We start from the raw sequence: 18,143 nt of genomic DNA on the forward strand, positions 1-18,143 counted from the left end.
TAAAAAAATGAAAAAAAAAATTGTGCACAGGCAGGTTATTTATTGCAGAAGGGACAGGATATGCCAATTCTGCACGTTAAATAAACTTACCTGCCGTTTGCAATGATGAATGAACTGAATTGTTGCATTTGCAACTAAGTGTACGATGCTGGGTATCGCAGCTTACCACCTGGCGCTGGGAATTAAAGAACTCCTGTGTGCATGTGATGGATTTAGGTCATTGCCGTCCGGCCAATCAAGATGGCTGATGATCCTGAACCGGGATGAGGACTGGATGAAGATGGCAGCACTTGTGATGGAGCAAGAAGTCAGACATAAGTGAATTTAAAATATTGAATTCAGGCAGGTAAGTTTATTTATTGCAGAAGCGACATAACCTGTTCCATCTCTAATAAAGAACCTACTCAAAATGTTATCACTTTAATTCCGCTTTAAGGTCACAATAGAGAGAATTTACAAATTGAAATGTTAATTAAAGGTGAGGAGCTACATTTAAATACCTTTAAAAAGCATTGCAATACACAACACATACTTAGAAGTGTGGATACACTCCGTGGGTAGCCTGCCCATTATGTGCCATTGTCAAGAGGTTTAAAATCATACCAAAATAAATAGTTATGCACGTGGGCAGGAAATAGAAAACTAAAGCTTTGAATTAAGAAACGCTGGCACCTCTCTGTACTACGATTACACCATAACATACAATGATTTGTACAGAGCCTGAATGACATGCATGAAACTCTTGGTAAAATAAATATTACATGAGATTATATAAAAATATTAAATAACCCGATTGGTAATCCTTATTAGAATCCATGCATAGTGATTAGGACTGGCTCCTTTAATTAGCACATGTATCCTACATTAATCACGAGGAGGGATAGTGTATAAAAGGAAAATCCTTTAACTCCTTTGTCATCTGTGAGGTAGTATGGGAACCCTCAACCAGATTACAATGGGTAATCTCTTAATCTCCCAGGCACTAGAAACTTTGCCCCATATAGAGGTGGAACACCACCTGTGAACTGAACCGATGCATTATCCTGACTGAACCAACTGTTTACACACTCCGGGCACCAATGTAGTTCTAGTAGTTGTGCAAGAAATGGAATAAACTACATTGCAAAATAAATATAAATACTTGTGTTAAAGCATAAAATAAATGTAATTGTGGTAAAAGCACAGAGCAAGTATACAGAAATCCAGCAGAATATATTAAACCACTTACAGCACTAAGGTCTCCATTACCATAATTTGGAGGTGTCAGGAGTAATCAAGTGTCGGGGAACCCCTGGTATATTCAGCCAATGTGAAAAATGTTTTTTGTATTGGTTATCAGTGGGAAGAATGCCCCTTCATAATATTTGGGTAGCACAGTGACTCATTGGGTAGCACTCTGGCCTTTGCAGCACTAGGTCCCAGGTTTGAATCTCGCCCAGGACATTATCTGCATGGAGTTTGCAGGTTCTCCCTGTGTTTGCGTGCTCTACTCTGGTTTCCACCCACATTCCAAAAACATGTTAGGAAATTGGCTTCACCCCCAAAATTGATCTTAGACTCTTTTAAAGAATATCATACATAAAGACATTGACAATTGACTGAGGTAGTGACATTGAGCCCGATTGAGGGACAGCTAGTGATAGGACTATGGTCTGTACAGCGCTGCCTAATATGTTGTCACTATATAAATACAGTGTAATAATAATAATAGTGATCTGAATGTCACCTTTAAAGACCACTTAAAAAAAGGTCCTCTGTATCATGCAGCTGGCACTGCTAAGCAGTGTCAAACTTTGAACTATGCGGGCACCATCTTATGGGAGGACAATCAGCTCCAGAAACCCCTGGAATAACCCAAAGGTTCCACGGAACCCTGGTTGAGAACAGCTGGTTCATAGTAATTCAATAAGATGAGCCCAATTTGAGCTTACTTACTAATCTCTCTGCCACAGACACTAAATATGAAATAACACACCCCTGGCACCCTTTAGATTTGTTTTTTGTGCAAATTCAATCGATGGATCAGCAGATTGCACTTATAAAATCTGCACCACCCAGTGACCAGTAAGGAGGAGCAATGCTCTGCCTACCTGTGCAATTTGGTAATTGTTTGATTAGGAGGGAAAAAAAACTAAAAAGAAAAGCAAGCATGTCTAAAAGGAAGCCAATGATGCAATATTTCATGCAATGCAAGGGGAAAGAAAATAATGTGCCTCATTGTTGATGGTATCAATTGATTGTATATTGCCATCAAGTCTAAAGAGACGCAGCAGCTGCAAACGGTGACAACAGGCATCTTAGGGCAACAAGAAGCCGTTGTCACCCAAGAACAGGATGTGAGGAAAGAAGAATTCAGGAGTATTTAAATGTTTTTGTCACTGTACATAATATATATTACAAAACACACAATGTAAATTACTCAGTGGTTGCTTCATATTATTTATATTGTTTGGTTAGCCCACATTTCCTCTTTAAATATTGAAGCCTCAAAAGGCTAAAAAGGTGACATTTAGAGCGTAAACAGTTACCACAGAATAATAGAAGCAGCAGATTATAAACAAAGCGCTAACTTTGGTCTCACTACAAAGGAATAATCCTCTTTCCTTTTATCTACATTTAGCATTAAATGCATCATTGCCAAGGCAACTGAAAGCACTATGGTAAACCGCATGGGCCTGGATTACCTGGGGACACTGATCGCTTACTACAGCATGCCGCCAGTGCAATATAGCAGGAAGAATTATAGATTATAGTGACGCGATGACAGATGTTAAGTTTGTTGTATAAATTGTCATATATAAAAATTGGCACAAACAAGAAAAAATCCCCAGACAGACAGGAGGTCAATGCACCTATGGAAAGTTCATCCAGCACCGCAGATAATGAGCAACACTATAAATGTGAAGAAGGTGAATAAATGATTCCATATAAAGCATAAACAATTTATTCATGTTGTATATTATATATAATTGCCAATGTGATCTAAAACACCGGTCGGTTTACCGTTTTTGAAATTTCAGAATTTTCTTGACCATAGGAGTGACAGGGGGCCTGCAAACATCAGCAGTTTAAAGTAGAACTCCAGACATTAATCCCCACTCACTGAAGCCAGTATCTTTTTTTTAATATAAATATTAAGCACCTTTTTCCTAAAGTCTTCAGTCTGGTCCGGTGACCTGGAAGCCACTTCTTTCTCTAGTGGCGGCAGAGGCATCCTGCTGTACCCAGCGGTGCTCCTATAGTGAGGTGCGAGTGTCATACAGTCCCAGGGAATGATCAGCTCAGTAAAGCCTGTAAATGACAGCCTGGGCTCACAGGAAATGGGCAGAATGACACCATGTCATGAAGGAGGCCGGGAATATAGGAGCATGGAGAAGGAAAACTTTTAAAAAAAGTTTTTTTTCCCTAACATAATGGAGGAAGCAAAAAACATACATTTATAACTTTATAGCTTAGGAGCCCAAAACTCCATTGCTCACCAAGGCTCCCCAAGTTATGGAACGACCAATATAATGGCGGTACCCCAGTGGGGACTATGCAAGAATTGTACTTGTGATCCCACCATTACCCCACAGCTACAGTTCTACATTCAGGGGGACCCCAGCAGCTAAGTTTTTATGAAGCAGGTAGATGGACTTACCTATCCACTCTATTAAAATTTCCAAACACAATGGCTGCAGGAAAATGTTGGGATTACTATTCTGCAGATAATTTTATGGCAGGGGAGAGAAGCAAGGTAAGTGTACATTCAAAGTTATCCTTTAAAATGCCAAAATATAGAAAGCCCAAAAACCAATTACAGAACATTATAATACAAGGGTGAAGCATACCAAACATTCCTAAGTTTCTGCACTGATCTACACATCAGCGGTGCCCAGTGGCCCTGAAATTCACCATTCTAAAGGAAGAACACATTGTTCCTAGGGACCCCAGCCGTCACTCCGCCATTGTTTATGGCCAAACGTCAGTCTTAGTAGCCATTGCCATTCCTAAAAATGTGGAGGCTTCTAAGAGTAACTTAAGAACCCAGCCTGAGTACATCAGCAATAAAATCCCTCGATAAGACTCCATACAATCCAATAATTCCATTTACATCACCTACTTACACAACCAACTAAAGCCAGTCCCCGGTCAGCAGCCATCACGGAAAGGCCCTGCAAGTATGTTTATATTCATAGCGTGCAATTCAAACAATTCTGCCCCTTCTGCACACGTCAGAGCCGGACGTACACTTCTACAAATACTTACATATACATAAAATGAAATGCATGCATATTATTGCACATCATATAAATGTTTTAATGCCATAAAAGTTTAAGGAGCAGTCTACCCAAATTGTAATATTCGGTTGCAGAACTTTGAGCTAGTTAGTGTCACCTACTTGTTTCTGATCCCTCACTCCCCATTAACTTGTTACAGAAATGCAGCAAGAAGAGTGAGACTTCAGAGCTTAGAACTATCCCCAGTGGGGTAATTGATACCCCAGCACCCATCTAATGAATGGAAGGTACACCATGGATCATTGATCCAGTCCAGGTTTCCATTCTCTACCCTCAACAGGTAAATACACAGAGGTGCTGTATAGGAGCAATGGACGTGACCGGTGCCTACAAACCCAGAGGAGAGCCAATAATGCCCGGTCTACACGGCTAGGCACTGACCGCTTGTGATCTTCTGCAGCAGCAGCACATCCTCCGGGCTGATATGAGTCTTCCTGAGCAGCTGCTCCTCCGTGCTGCCCGCAGCCACCCCCTGCCCTCCGCTCTGCTTCACCTTCATTGCGCCCTCCTGAGTCCTGTTACTGGGGAGAGTGTCAGTGCCCAGGGAGGAAGAGCTCATTCTCCGGGAGACAAACCGAAAGAGCACCGGGAGGAAGAAGCCAGAGAGGGAGAGAGCCGGACACCGACACAGCGCAGGACTAGTGATGAGGAGGAGGTGTTACAAGGAATACAGCATCCACCGTATCCCCGAGCGCCGTGCACGAGCCTCAGCGCGTCCCCCAATCACCGTAACACTGAGCACCGTGCACGAGCCTCAGCGCGTCCCCTAAAATCACTGTAACCCCGAGCACCGTGCACGAGTCTATCTTTTCATTTCTGCACTGCGCATGCGACATGAAGAGCTGTGCTCCCTCCCGAGCAGAGCCATCACCTGACCCCGCCCAACCTTTGCATGACTCCGCCCACATCTTAATCTTTTTCCTTCCTCTTTCAGTTGGCTGAGTGTTTAACTCTTTGCGGTCCGTAGTCCAGCTACAATGTGTGTGAAAGAAAGCATTTAATCCTTTACAACCCATACTTCCTACTTTTTTTCCTCTCGGCAGTAAGAAACTGGTTCTGCTCCCTTAGTTACCCTTTCTTTATTTTTGTCCAGCTACAGTATGTGTGTGAAAGCATTTAACCCTTTACAATCTGTACCTCCTACTTTGTTTTCCTGTCTGCAGTAAGAAACTGGTTCTGCTCCCTTAGTTGTCCCTTTTTCATCGGGTACTGTAATAAAAAATGCCACCATGACCCCACACACCACCCCTTCTTCATCTGGCTGATAGTTTAAAAAAGAACTAAACTCAAAAGTGGCCGAAACAAACAAAATACACTTACCTTCAATCCCGCAGCGCAGTCGATCCATCCGGAGGTTTCTTCCGTTGGGTCCCGCCTCATCCCGGGATCTGCCTCCGAGCGGGCACACCGGGCGCCGCCATCTTCCCCTCTTCTTCCGTGTTCTTCTTCCTACGTCATTTGACCCAGGCTCAAGATCAGGTGACGTAGTTAGGGAAAAAACTTGACGATCTCTGCACAAGCCTGAGATCGGCAAATTTTTCTCTTCTCACAAAAAGGCTCTTTCTGCGCATGCGCGAGATGCTCAGGCATGTGCAAAAGGAGCACCCAAGAGCCTCCCGGAATGCGTGACGTAGGTATCCCGGAAGGCTTTGCGCTCCCATTCATGAGAATAGGGGGGGGTGCGCACCGTATTTTAAAAAATTTTTATGAAAAGTGAAAATTGTGAGTTTAGGTATGCTTTAGTCCTTTGAGGCCTGCAGTCCAGACTGTATTGAGTGTGAAAGAAAGCATTTAACCCTTTACAACTTTTTTCCTGTATGCAGTAACTGGTTCTGCTCCATCAGTTAACCCTTTCTCCACCAGGTGCTGTGTTAAAAAAAATGCCACCATGACCCCACACCTCCACCCCTTCTTCATCTGGCTGATAGTTTAAGTCTTTGTGGCCAGCAGCTACAGCTCAGAACAGTCTTCTTCAGGTTTTCCCAATGTGTAATATAGATTTTAACTATTTCTAACCCGAATCTCTTCATCTCTCCTGTCTGTTATAAGAAAACATTAATTTTGCTCCTTTAGTTAACCCTTTCATTCCCAATGTGCTCTGTAATTGTCATTATTATATAAATGTCATTATTATCACCATGTTCCTGATGCAAGGCCAACATACAGGGAACTCCAGTTAAGCTATTAGTATGTTTTGGGATGTGAAAGGAAACCCATGCATACACATAGAAAACATACAAAGCTATCTGGGCAGTATGGTGGCTCTGTGGTTAGCACTCTGGCCTTTGCAGCATTAGGTCCCAAGGTTTGAATTTTGGTCGGGACACTATCTGCATTGAGTTTGTAGGTTTTTTACTGTGTTTGTGTGGGTTTCCTCCCACATCCCAAAAATATGCAGTTAGGTTAATTGGCTTCCCCCAAAATTGTCTGTTGGTTTTAAATACGGTAGTTGCACTGAAATCCATCCCTGTGTGGCCATCATTAAAGGATGGTGTTGGGTCATGGTGGCAATATTTACATTTACAACATAGCACCCAATGGGGATAAAAGGGTTAACTAAGGGAGCAGAAACAAATGGTTTCTTATTGCACACTGGAAAAATAGGAACATTAGATTAGAAAGGGTTAAATGCTTTCTTAACGAAAAAGCAAGAGATTTTACACAGCTGTAGCTGCACTGCTGTCCACAAAGAGTTAATCTATCAGCCAGTTGAGACATAGGGCGGGGTTGGGTGGAGGCAGGTGAGTATGTGGGCGGGGCTGATGAATAAATGGGCGTGGTTTAGGCGATGGCTCTGCTCAGTACTGAACCCCAGCTCTTCACTTCACATGCGCAGTACAGAAATGAAATGGTGGCACGCGCTCAGGCTCGTGCACGCTGGTTGGGGGATACAGATTGTCGTGTACCAGGAGCAATGAACGTGACCAGAGGCCACAAGAACACAGGAGAGCCAAGAATGCCTGGTCTAGAGGAGCTGGGCACTGACTGCTTGTGATCCTTCTTGAGCAGCCATCACTTTTCTTTACTTCGTATGTTACTGGGGAGATAAACTTAGAGGTGCCTGGCCTTCTGGCTAAGCCTTAACCGCTTCCTGCCCAGGGCTTGAGATTAACCTACCTACCTTGGTGCCCAATATTAACCCCTTCCTACTTGACACTTAAAGCCTAACCTTCCACCTGTTGCCTGAATGTTACCTCCTCCTCCCCCATTAGTGCCTCACCTTAACCCCCCCTGCCTAGTGCCCACCTTTAGCGGAACCCAAGCCCTAACCCTCTAGGTAACTGCCTAACCTTACCCATCACATTTGGACTAATAGGCCATTGTGGACCACAGAAGCCAGCCTTAGATTACCCAGGACTGATCGACCTGTCTGCCTGATACATAAAATGTAAAGCTTTTTTTCTGTGTTGCCCACCTGAGCTGGTATAGCCATGAACATGAGCTCTGCTGCATGCCTGGGAAATGGGCAGCATGGATAATAACATAGTAACTGTGATCTGGGAGGGGAGGTGTGCTGTATACAAACTGAATGGAGATTTGTGTTATTTATAAATGCTGGAACAAAATGCAAGCCTCTGATTGGCTGGGGAAATGGAACAATGGTACTTCTGTGACAGATGATGATGCAAAGCTGCAGGAGGTTGCAGAGAGAGAGAAGAGACCTGGGTATGGAGAAGGATTTATATGTCACATGAGGCACATTTACCATTATGAAACAAATACACTGTGTGCTATCCAGATTATCATAGTGATTACTGTAATGTAAAGATGAATTCTGAACAATACATTCTTGGTTATTAGGAGTGTAGCTGTAATATGGTGGGACTAATATGATGGATTAGAAAGATTGGTGCCTAGTTGGCATTAGTCTGTAGGCCAGCAGATGGTGAGATTGTGAGCCATGTGGAATGAAATGGCATACATACAGGAGGTGATGTTCACAGGTTACTACAGACTGTGTACATGGGAAACGGCACCGACCCTCATAGGATGGAGCTATAGGACTCCTTACTGACAAAGTGGAAGTCTTCATTACTACGGGACAGGTTGTTCTGGTCAGTTGTATGGTTGATGTAAAGTTTAGTGTAAACTAATTAAAATGAAAAAGCTCACAAGCTTAGCATACATGGTAGTTTTTGGGATTAGCTGGTCATTAAGCAATAAAATGTTAATTAATAATTCATTCACAGTTCATATGTGTTTCTGAACCATATTTTTAAAGCAGTAACATCTAATGTGCAGCTGGGAGGTGACAATCCTAAACAATGCAGGACTATGGCGTACTTTGTTGGACTGGCTAAATGCAGCAATTCCAGTATTTGCAAGTAGACAAATATATTTCAGGGGACATGTGGATTACAACATTTAATGCAAGTGTAAGGTGAAGTGTTGTATAATCAGAATTACTCTTTTTGCAGGGTTTACTATGTTGTTTATCCCTATCAATGTACTTTGCTGAAAAACAACACAAACCATCTGCCAAAGCTGATGCAAGCATTTTTTTGCACAATACGTTATATTAACACCCAGAAAAACAAATAAAAAACAACAGCTTTTATTGTTGGGATGAGGAAGGGAGCTGACCTGCTCATTAAATTCAATGCTTATTTTGTAAAATTCAAGGATGAATTGCCCCACAGTGCCTGCAGCTACACATGAAAGTCTGGGTTTGTTTTAAATGTATTGATTGCTTGTTACTATGCAAATGCCTGACTGTCCATCGCCAGACCACAAGCTTGCTTTTATTCCAAATATCCTGTCAGTGCTTTTGTGCCAAAAACATCATCATCATAAACAGGTGTTATTCCTGCTTCATATGCCAACGTCTCCACTGTCTTCAATGACAGGGAATATTGCATTGAACACCAAAAGCTATATATTTGTCCAGTGTGTAAAGTTTACTTTAAATTGTCAGACATTACAGGGGGGTTGAATGAAAATGCATAATTAGACCATATTACAGTATCTTCTGGAATGGGGGGGGCACAGAGAACCCTATCCTAGCAAAAATAATATTTTGGGAACATTTCCTATCCTCTCTAATTACCATGTGAGAATATATTTTTAAAACCCTGCCCCGGAAACATTGTATTGTCAGCACAAAAAGCCAGACCCAGAAATGATCATCAACATGTCTTTGGGTGACAGAATGCTAAGCAAGTGGTCTTATAAAGTAAGCAGCTGCCTCAGAATCACTGTACCTTAAAAAGCAATCACAAAAATCTAGAACTGGGATGGGATGTAGGAAACAGAAAAGGGGCATGACCATAAAAAAAAGTTGTATCTTGGATTCCATGCCTTAGAATAGTGATCTAAGGAGCAACCAAACTGTTGATTTATTTCTCCGGGGTCTGGTCTCAGCTGAACAATTAATATCTGTGCATCAAAGATTCAAAAACAAAAAAGTACTCATACAACGTTAAGAAATATGACTTTCCAACCCATAGGTCTTGCCTTTACAATTTGTTAATAATTTAGAAAAACTGTGTACTACATAGGATACTCTTGTTTTTTTCCCTCTTGAAAAACCTACTGTATATAGGAAAGAGACCTGTGGTTACTAGCTCTGAATAAAATTAATTCTGCGTCTCCTTAATGCTTTCTGTAATTAGTATGGCAATTCAGAAACCCTAATCAATTACTAAAGGAAAACAATGTGTTTAGCAGGAAACATAATCCAGCTTTATCACCCCCGCTACCCAGCTCAGTGTACTCAATGTTATGGGAAACGGAGCATCTTACATCTTTTACAAATATGAATCCAGTTACATAGTTTGTGAATAATCACTGCTAATGGTTGCAAAGGATGGTTAGATGTGGTGAGATGCAAAAACCAACTGACAAAACTGCTGTTTAGTACACCGCCTAAATAGGAACTAAAGTTCCACATTAAAAAAATTGTGATCAGATGTTTATTGCAGAAAAAGACAGGTGATGTCTCTTCAGCAATAAGCATTCTTAGTTACCTGATTGTTCTGTGGAACTGTCAAAATGACTAAACTGCTCAAGCATTGGTTCGTAGGATACCTGGCAACAAAGGAACTTGCGGGAGTTATTTCATCTCAGCCTGGGGTAAGTATAGATTTAGTTTTGTTTTAAAGTAAAATCAGATTCTGCTGAAGACAAAACTGGTGATATAATGATGCAGGAAGCACAACCTGGACTCCCAGTAGTAAGGGCCTATTTATATTTAGTTTTAGGACACATAATAAGGAACTAGGCATTAGGGTGCACTGCAGTGCATTTGGCCCTACTATACAAGTTCAATTCACAATAAATGGCACTGCTATATACAAAGGAAAAGTGTGCGGCAATGCGTTAGGTTAACATGCCTTTTAATGGACAAGAGTATATGTGCCCTTAAGTTTTCCATCAGGGATGGTGCTGGTGCAGCATTCCACATCACTTCCATTTAAGTTATCCAGGAACACATCCAGAAAACCTAAAGTTGATCTAAAGACAAAACTTTTTTGTGTTCTAAGATAGGAAATAGTTCAAAGGCCTTTACCATTGAGGTGGTTTCATTGGAGTCACAGTAGATTGTAAGCAAATAATAAAGATAATAAAAAAAAAACCCTACAGCTTTTTGTTTTGTTTACAGGGTAACATTTCTGTCTTCAGTACAGCTGAAATATGTTTCCTATACACTATCACCAGTTTACTTGTGGTCCAGTGATGCTTTTTTAAGAATGAGCAATCCCAAAGTAAAAACCACTCTGTGAAATGAGGAGTTATATTTTTAGGGTTCTATCCAGAATTAACAAGATAAAAATGATATAGATATGTGAAGCTAAAATAAATAAATTGTTTTTTTTGCAGCAGTATTCCAATTCCATCCTCTTCCAATTTAGAGATTTCCCTTGCAGTACTAATTTTCTCCCATTAGATGTACTCCGTTTGATGACCGGCATCATTTAACCCATTTCCTTGGAGCCCTAGTTCAGGCTTTGAAGAAAGTAATCAGCTCTTGTGGAGTCTACAGAAGATACAGATTTTCAACCAAACAAAAAGTTTGAAGATATATTATTAAATTTAAATTAAATCTATTTTGGTAAAGGGCATTTTATTGTTGATGGCTAACCTTATGTTAAATCAATGAAGCTGTTGGACCACTCATTAATTATTGTTATGTTAATTCCCAACATGCTGGCTGATCTGTACAGTACCAGAATAAAACGCGTAAATGTCATAGCAGCAACACATATAGCATCATCAAAGACAAAATTGACACAATCCATCAGTATTCCAAACATCAGTAAATATTAAATAAAATAATTATAAAACATAATCTTCTACATGAATGAAACTTTTTAGAATCCATTAACTAGTATATCATGTGGTCCTGATGTGGGATCTGTCCAGGCTGCAGCCTACATACATACATACATACATACATACATACAATGGCCTGACTATAAACTCAACTGATCTAAAAGTTGATGTGTGGAAAATAAATGTATTTCCAGGTTACATTCATTATGATTATTATTACTCAGTGTTTATATGTCAGTGCTTTACAAAGTCCATAGACATGTCACTAGCTGACCTTCAAAGAGGCTCATAATCTAATGTCCCTACCATAGACAGATCATTACCACAGTTTAGGGCCAATTATTGGGGGGAAGGATTTTGGCTAGAAGCACTTGTATTGTGGTGAATTGTCACAAAAACATAATCATATACAAAAATAACAAGTGGTCTTTCCCATTATAAATTCATGGGATGAACAGGGGAAGCTAATTAACCCAACTGCATTTTTTGGAAGATGGGAGGAAACCCACACAAACTCCATGCATATAGAGTCCTGGCAGAGGGATTAAAGCATACCTAAATTTAAAATTTTTACTTTACATAAAAGAGTAGACAACCCTTTTATATAAAAAAGTAAAAATGTATTTTTTTTAAAAGGTGCAGCACTGCCCCTTTCTGGGACAGAATGGGCGTGCAGAGCCTCCTAGGATACCTACGTCACGCATCCTGGTAGGCTCTGGCTGCTCCTTCTGCGCATGCCTTGATCTCGGGCATTTTTCAACCAAGCGGAAAGAGGTTGCCAATCCCGGGCATGTGCAGAAGGAGCCTTTTCTTTAATGGGAGGAAAAATGCAGGTCTCACGCATGCACAGTGGGATCAGCACTTTTCCATCTACGTCACCCGATCTCGGGCCTGCCCAGTGAGACAGCAGGTGGCATGCTGGCGGCACCTGGCGCTTTCTCCGCGCCAGGCTGAAGAAGAATACCAGAACGATGTGGGAACTGATCGACTGATCTTCGGGAATAAGGGTAAGTGATTTTTTTGTTTTTTACTTTAGTTCTGTTTTAAGACCAGATATATTATTCTGCTTCTCTGTAATTTCTTTCCTTGACCATCACTTATATTTCATGTGTTGGTTTCTTTAACAAAATGGCAAGAGTTATTAGTAAGCATAATATAATACTAAACATCCTATTCAAAGAAAAACCGCATAAAACTGTTTGAAAATGAGGGGAAAAAAAATTTACCATACTTGTAAGCTTTCTGGTGATCATTTCATTGTTCAATATTTTTATACATTAATGTATAAAATGTTAATGAGGATTTCATTGTGGCAAGTTCAATATTTAATAAGTTTTATTTAATGAGTTTTATTTAAATTAACTTTATTTTTGTTAGTTCTTCCCAACCTTTTAATCCCCATCATACACATACGAAATGTCACCACCAGTTGAAATGTCTTCTGAATAAAGCTACACATTTTTACATGCCCATAAAGATGGACTTTAATCTTTTTGCTGTTTTCCTATAATTGTCTACTTGTTTTAGGATTTTAGAGTTGGAATATTCCTTAACAGGAAATATTTGTTAGGATTTTACAAATTCAGGGAAATTTTATATCACAGCTGAGACTGGGAATGTCACGGATACAGACGTTTTCCATCATTTTGCATTAATTTTCACCCTTTGCATGGAATAAATACCTGGGATATGTAGTTAACATGTTCATCCAAGTATGTTTTATAATCTAATTATAATGCCCAATCTAGGAGATGGCCTCTTACTGGTGGGACAAGGCACCAGTTAGAGGCCATCCCTATGATTAAGCTCAGGAAGGAGGCAAATGCAACAAATGATAGAAGCAAGATCTTAAGATGTGATTTGTGATCATCTGAATGTTGTGATTTCCCCAGAAGTATTTTCATGAAACTTAAAAAAAAAAAATCTCACCAACAACACTAATAGCATGACCAATATCATTGCTTTGTGCACACAGGAGGAAAGGCCAGCTAAAGCTGCACATTGGATATTTACATTAGAATAAAAAAAAGCACTGTGACAACAGTGTATATTTCGAGACACTGGAACAGTGGCAATCTTCCCCTAATGGTAAAAGTGGTTCATTGACTAACCTGACTAGTTGTCATAAGTTTAAGTTGGATTTATAAAAAGCAGAAAGTAACAGAAGCCTTCTCTCCTTTTGGTAATTTATATTTACAAATACATCAGGGGAGTGGACAAAACATTTACATACCTTTTCCCTGAGATCCAACTTTGCATTCTATCCAATGCTGTATGTTTTGTGTATAAAACCATACAAAAACACAAATGAGTAGCATGCTAGATAACCGAGGAACAAGTGCAAAATGATCATGCTTGCTAGTAAGATCCCAATACTTTTTATAAACAAAACAGATCATACATTCTGCAACCCAGTAGAACTCATGTTACATCTTCCCATGAGCCTCTTTTCTTCAGTGAATCTTTACCTTCAAACATTCAGATAATAAATAAACATAGTCAAGAGTGCTCTCCTCTCCAGAGGAATAATGTGTAAGCATCATGGGGAAATATATCTCCCTCAGTCTGTTTTAGTGGCTTCCTTCTTGCTTGTCTTGTATTCTTTTGCTATCTTCATCAGAGACAGCAAGATAGGGACAGCCATGGGTAAGAACAGAGGAATATAAATGGCAAATTTCTGATCATCTGGGAAATACAAGAGGTGAAGCAGGGATGGGTCAAAGAAAGCCTTCTCAGAGGAAGTAATGCCTTCTTTACTTGCTTTAAAGGCATTTTCCAGCCTGCCAGCTTCAAGTTCAGACAGTGCAATTTGAACAGAGGACACTGCGTGATATACCTATGGAGGAGAAAATAAAGAGGTCAAAAGACCGGCCCCTTGTTGCATTTTATGAAAAAAATAACTTCCATTGTTCCCATTTAGTCTAAGGCCTTAAGGGCTTTTCTACAGACAAGCCAAGTTTATACCCAAGCCTAAGTTTGTTTACAGATACAATAGGTTTGTAACGAAATGAAAAAAAAAAATTGTGAAAATTGTCAGTGTCCTACTAAATAGCATTTAGCTCATGCGGTGTGCCCAGAAGCAAATAATGGCAAAAGTATTATGGAAACCTAGTGCTGTAAAACTATTAGCAGTAGTATACTTTAATACATTTCTCACTATCACAGCTCTGTGATACATAAAAAAAACTCAAATGAGAAAAAAAAACACAAAACAAAACAGACAAATAGGTTTTAAAAAACCAAAACCATTTATGGTGGTCTTGCCCACAAAAGTGTGGCCTTTGGTCCAATGTCTATGTTTTTCTCCCTCTCTTGCACTGAATTATATATTACAATGTATGGAATGGCTTTAAACATTGGAAAGGTGAATCTCTTTAAGGTGAACCTATAAATTCCTCAATATTTTATAGCTGCCAAACAGGTCAACAGGTCTTAATCAACCCATGGACAACTTTTTGGTATCTAAATCCTATCTATAGCCTCCCTAACTAGTACTTTCTTTTGTGCTGAGAGAAAACCAGTAGTCTCCTATTCAGCAAGTTAAGAAACCACCCTAAATTATCGATAACCAAATCATTTTTCTTTACCCCAATCCCCCCCCCCTTTCTAGTCCTTTATTGTTGCATAGATTCATCTACTTCTTCTGTATGTTATGATATTTACACTCCCTTACTGTAAATCATTGCACTTGCTGTGCTCAGTTCAATAGAAACTGCTGAAAGAAAAAAAAATCCCTCAAACCCATATCTTGTTTCAAACCAGTAATTTTAAAGAAAAGTTATATTTTGCAACTCTCACCTCAGAGGCTACATTGTCGTTGATTACAATGTTTCCAATTTGATCCAGAAGCTGAGCCAAGGAAGTTAACGTGGTAGTGACTGTACCAATGTTTTCCACAGTCCTTGTCCAAAGGAGCTTATCCAGCTCCCAGTCAGTCAGCCCCTCATTGCCTGGATTTTCCAGTTGGTAGTTGGCAGGTACATATACTTTTGATATACCTAAAAGTAGTCTATGAAGTAAATACAAAAAGATATACACAGGTAATGATTCTATTTCATAACACTGCTGCTATTACCACTATATTATTAATTATGAAGGAACAAAGCAGGGTTTACTTCCAACTGCCATGTGTGTATGTAGCCTTAGACAACACTTACCGTAATTGTGTCAGAAAAACTTCCATGACTGACACCATATCAATGTCAACATGTACTGGAAATTCCAATTCATCCACTTTTCCATAATTCACATTATATACCTGCAGAGACATGAATAACTCATATGTACGATTGCAAAATAATTGTTTGTGCCTGTGGTTCTAAGAACAATTCAGGTTTTTGGTCATGCTTAGGATTTCAGAAAATTGTGAAGATTAAAGCAGACCGTCCAGCAAAATGCAAGATCCACTTGTACTGTCAGGCCCCCCTCTGAACTAATACCTGCTATTAGTTGTTGTTGGTAAAGTTAGGTAAAGAAAAGTTTGGCTTATAGTTGGCATATTTCCATCTGCAAAATGGAGTTCGGTTTCCAACTGCACATGCTCGTGATCAGCATTTTTTTTTTTTTTTTTACATTCGAGGAAAACAGCCTCCTGTGATATGTGACACATGTCCCACAGAGGCTCTGGGTTTCCCATTCAATCTTTACCGCTTCAGCAGTGAAGACAAAGGAACGGGGGACTTCCCCTTTAACTTCAAATGTAAGCATTTTTCCTTTATATAATCCTTTTATACAAAGTAAAAAATAGACCGATAGGTCTGTTTTAACACAAAGCAAAATAAGCAATGGTCGCCTTGTAAATAAATAATAAACACTTTAGCAAAACAAACAAATGGTAGCAACAGCAAGGTGTCATGAGCCAACCACAGTGTTCAACCCAGACATTTTTTTAAGCTGGTGGGAAGAAATTGTAGGTGGGTGGTGGCCCCTAAATTGTAACCCAACTAATCGACAACCACCCAAAACTAGTGCTCACTGAAAAGTGCTGTGTGGAGCGTCAGGCTAAAAGGCGCTTTAAAGTGGTCGTACATTTAAAGAGATAAGATTTTCTGTCTTAAAAGGACTATAATAGAGCAAACCACTTATATAATTTATTGTGGTTAATCAATACCCTCCAAAACCTAAATTCTGCCTTGAAATTCTTCTGGGATAGAAGTGCACTTTCTTGGCACTTCTGTATCCGCTGTGTGGGTTAATCTAAGCCATAACCAGCTCACTCCTGCCTTTGGTATTTGTATTCTCACCAGACATGGACTACCTTACACCTGTAAAATAGAACTGTACCTACCATAATACCACCCCAGCGGGGGCTGTGAAATGCATTGCTAGGTACCCTCCTGCCATCTTTGTCCTGTATGTAGAGAGGAGAATGGAAATACTCTGGGACATAGAGTAAAAAGTTCAGTACAGGGTACAGAGAGGCAGCACTAGAACCTGGAAGAAAAGTAGTGGAATATAAATAATGCAATAAAATAGGATTATAAAAATACAAAAACAATGTATTTTATACTCAATATTTAAAACTAAACCAATACAAACTTGTAATCATTTTCAGAACAATTTCAGCACATAACTGACTTACCCCAAACAGTTTTAACAGCCTAACCTTTCTAATATACCAGTCTAATACAGTTTCTCTCCTGTAATGAAACTCTCATGAAACTTGCTTACTTTGCTTTTACTGTGCACTGTGACCTTCTCATAGTGTACAATAAAATACACTTCATGTCAGCTGGGCCCTACTTTATGCTCTAAACTAGGGGCTTTATATTGCCATCTTCATGAAAGCCACATTTAGTATTTCGATTCAGTTCTTTCAATCATGAGAGCCAACCATCACATGCAGGTGTTCCCTAGGATACTCTACAGCCCAGAGCAGCATGTTGGCAAAACCTTTGAAATTCTGAATGTGAATGAAGCCTGCCTTGGCAAGCCTACTCCTCCGGACAGACATCCACCCAACAAAGAATATTGAAATTTGAAGATCTCTAATGAAAACAGTTTTTTTTTTGTTTTATTTTTTGCTTATTTGCAAAATGTTAAAAATTATAACTGCTCCCTATCTGTGTTCTTGAAGCTGTAGTTGTGCAGTGAACAAACTGAAGGCTGTGGTAAACTGGAAATTAACACCATTTCAAAAGAGCATCCATTTCTTCTAGAAAAGTAATTCTACCTTCTATGCCCTCTTACATGGTCTACATTATTGTAATTAAAATAACTCCTTCACTTCCTTCACCTCTTTCACAGGTACAAGTTCACCACACTTACAGCCATTCAACTTCTTTTTAGAGCCAGAACTTTCCTAAAAATGACCATGGGATTTCTGAAGAGGACCAAACACAATCATTTGAGACATTCTTTCTCTTGTTTGCTTTCCTCTTACCTAACTAAATTAGATCTATTTTTTTTATTAACAAGTCTGACAAATCTGAAGTAAGCTTATTTTACCTGCAGTATATGTGCAGATAAGGAGAAATCAACAAGATAAGCATCTTTAAACTGAATGTATATCTATTCTAAGAGTACTTACCAAGTCTGGCCTCTACAGGATTGATAACATGGGGCAGGTTGTGCGCATTCAGGATGTAGCTT

At 39.7% G+C, this 18,143-nt stretch overlaps 2 protein-coding genes across 3 annotated transcripts in view; both read right to left on the minus strand.

Annotated features, from left to right (window-relative positions):
- The window catches only part of UNC119 (unc-119 lipid binding chaperone), a 39,220-nt gene extending 34,194 nt beyond the window's left edge, over positions 1-5,026 (minus strand). The window contains exon 1 of one of the 2 annotated variants that reach the window (XM_072430121.1): positions 4,662-5,026. In XM_072430121.1, coding sequence (XP_072286222.1) covers positions 4,662-4,839 — 178 coding nt within the window. In that variant the 5' untranslated portion in view covers positions 4,840-5,026. Of the gene's footprint in view, positions 1-3,142; positions 3,866-4,661 lie in introns of those variants that run through there. The other variant, XM_072430127.1, reaches the window with a different exon arrangement.
- Positions 5,027-13,729: 8,703 nt separating this feature from the next.
- PIGS (phosphatidylinositol glycan anchor biosynthesis class S) overlaps positions 13,730-18,143 on the minus strand; it is a gene marked incomplete in the record, with an annotated part of 11,652 nt that continues 7,238 nt past the window's right edge. Inside the window, 5 exon segments of the mRNA XM_072430139.1 lie at positions 13,730-14,388; positions 15,351-15,561; positions 15,710-15,810; positions 16,840-16,985; positions 18,082-18,143. Coding sequence (XP_072286240.1) covers positions 14,113-14,388; positions 15,351-15,561; positions 15,710-15,810; positions 16,840-16,985; positions 18,082-18,143 — 796 coding nt within the window.

Source organism: Pyxicephalus adspersus, chromosome 1, assembly GCF_032062135.1.
Source record: "Pyxicephalus adspersus chromosome 1, UCB_Pads_2.0, whole genome shotgun sequence".
NCBI classification, from domain to species: Eukaryota; Metazoa; Chordata; class Amphibia; order Anura; family Pyxicephalidae; genus Pyxicephalus; species Pyxicephalus adspersus.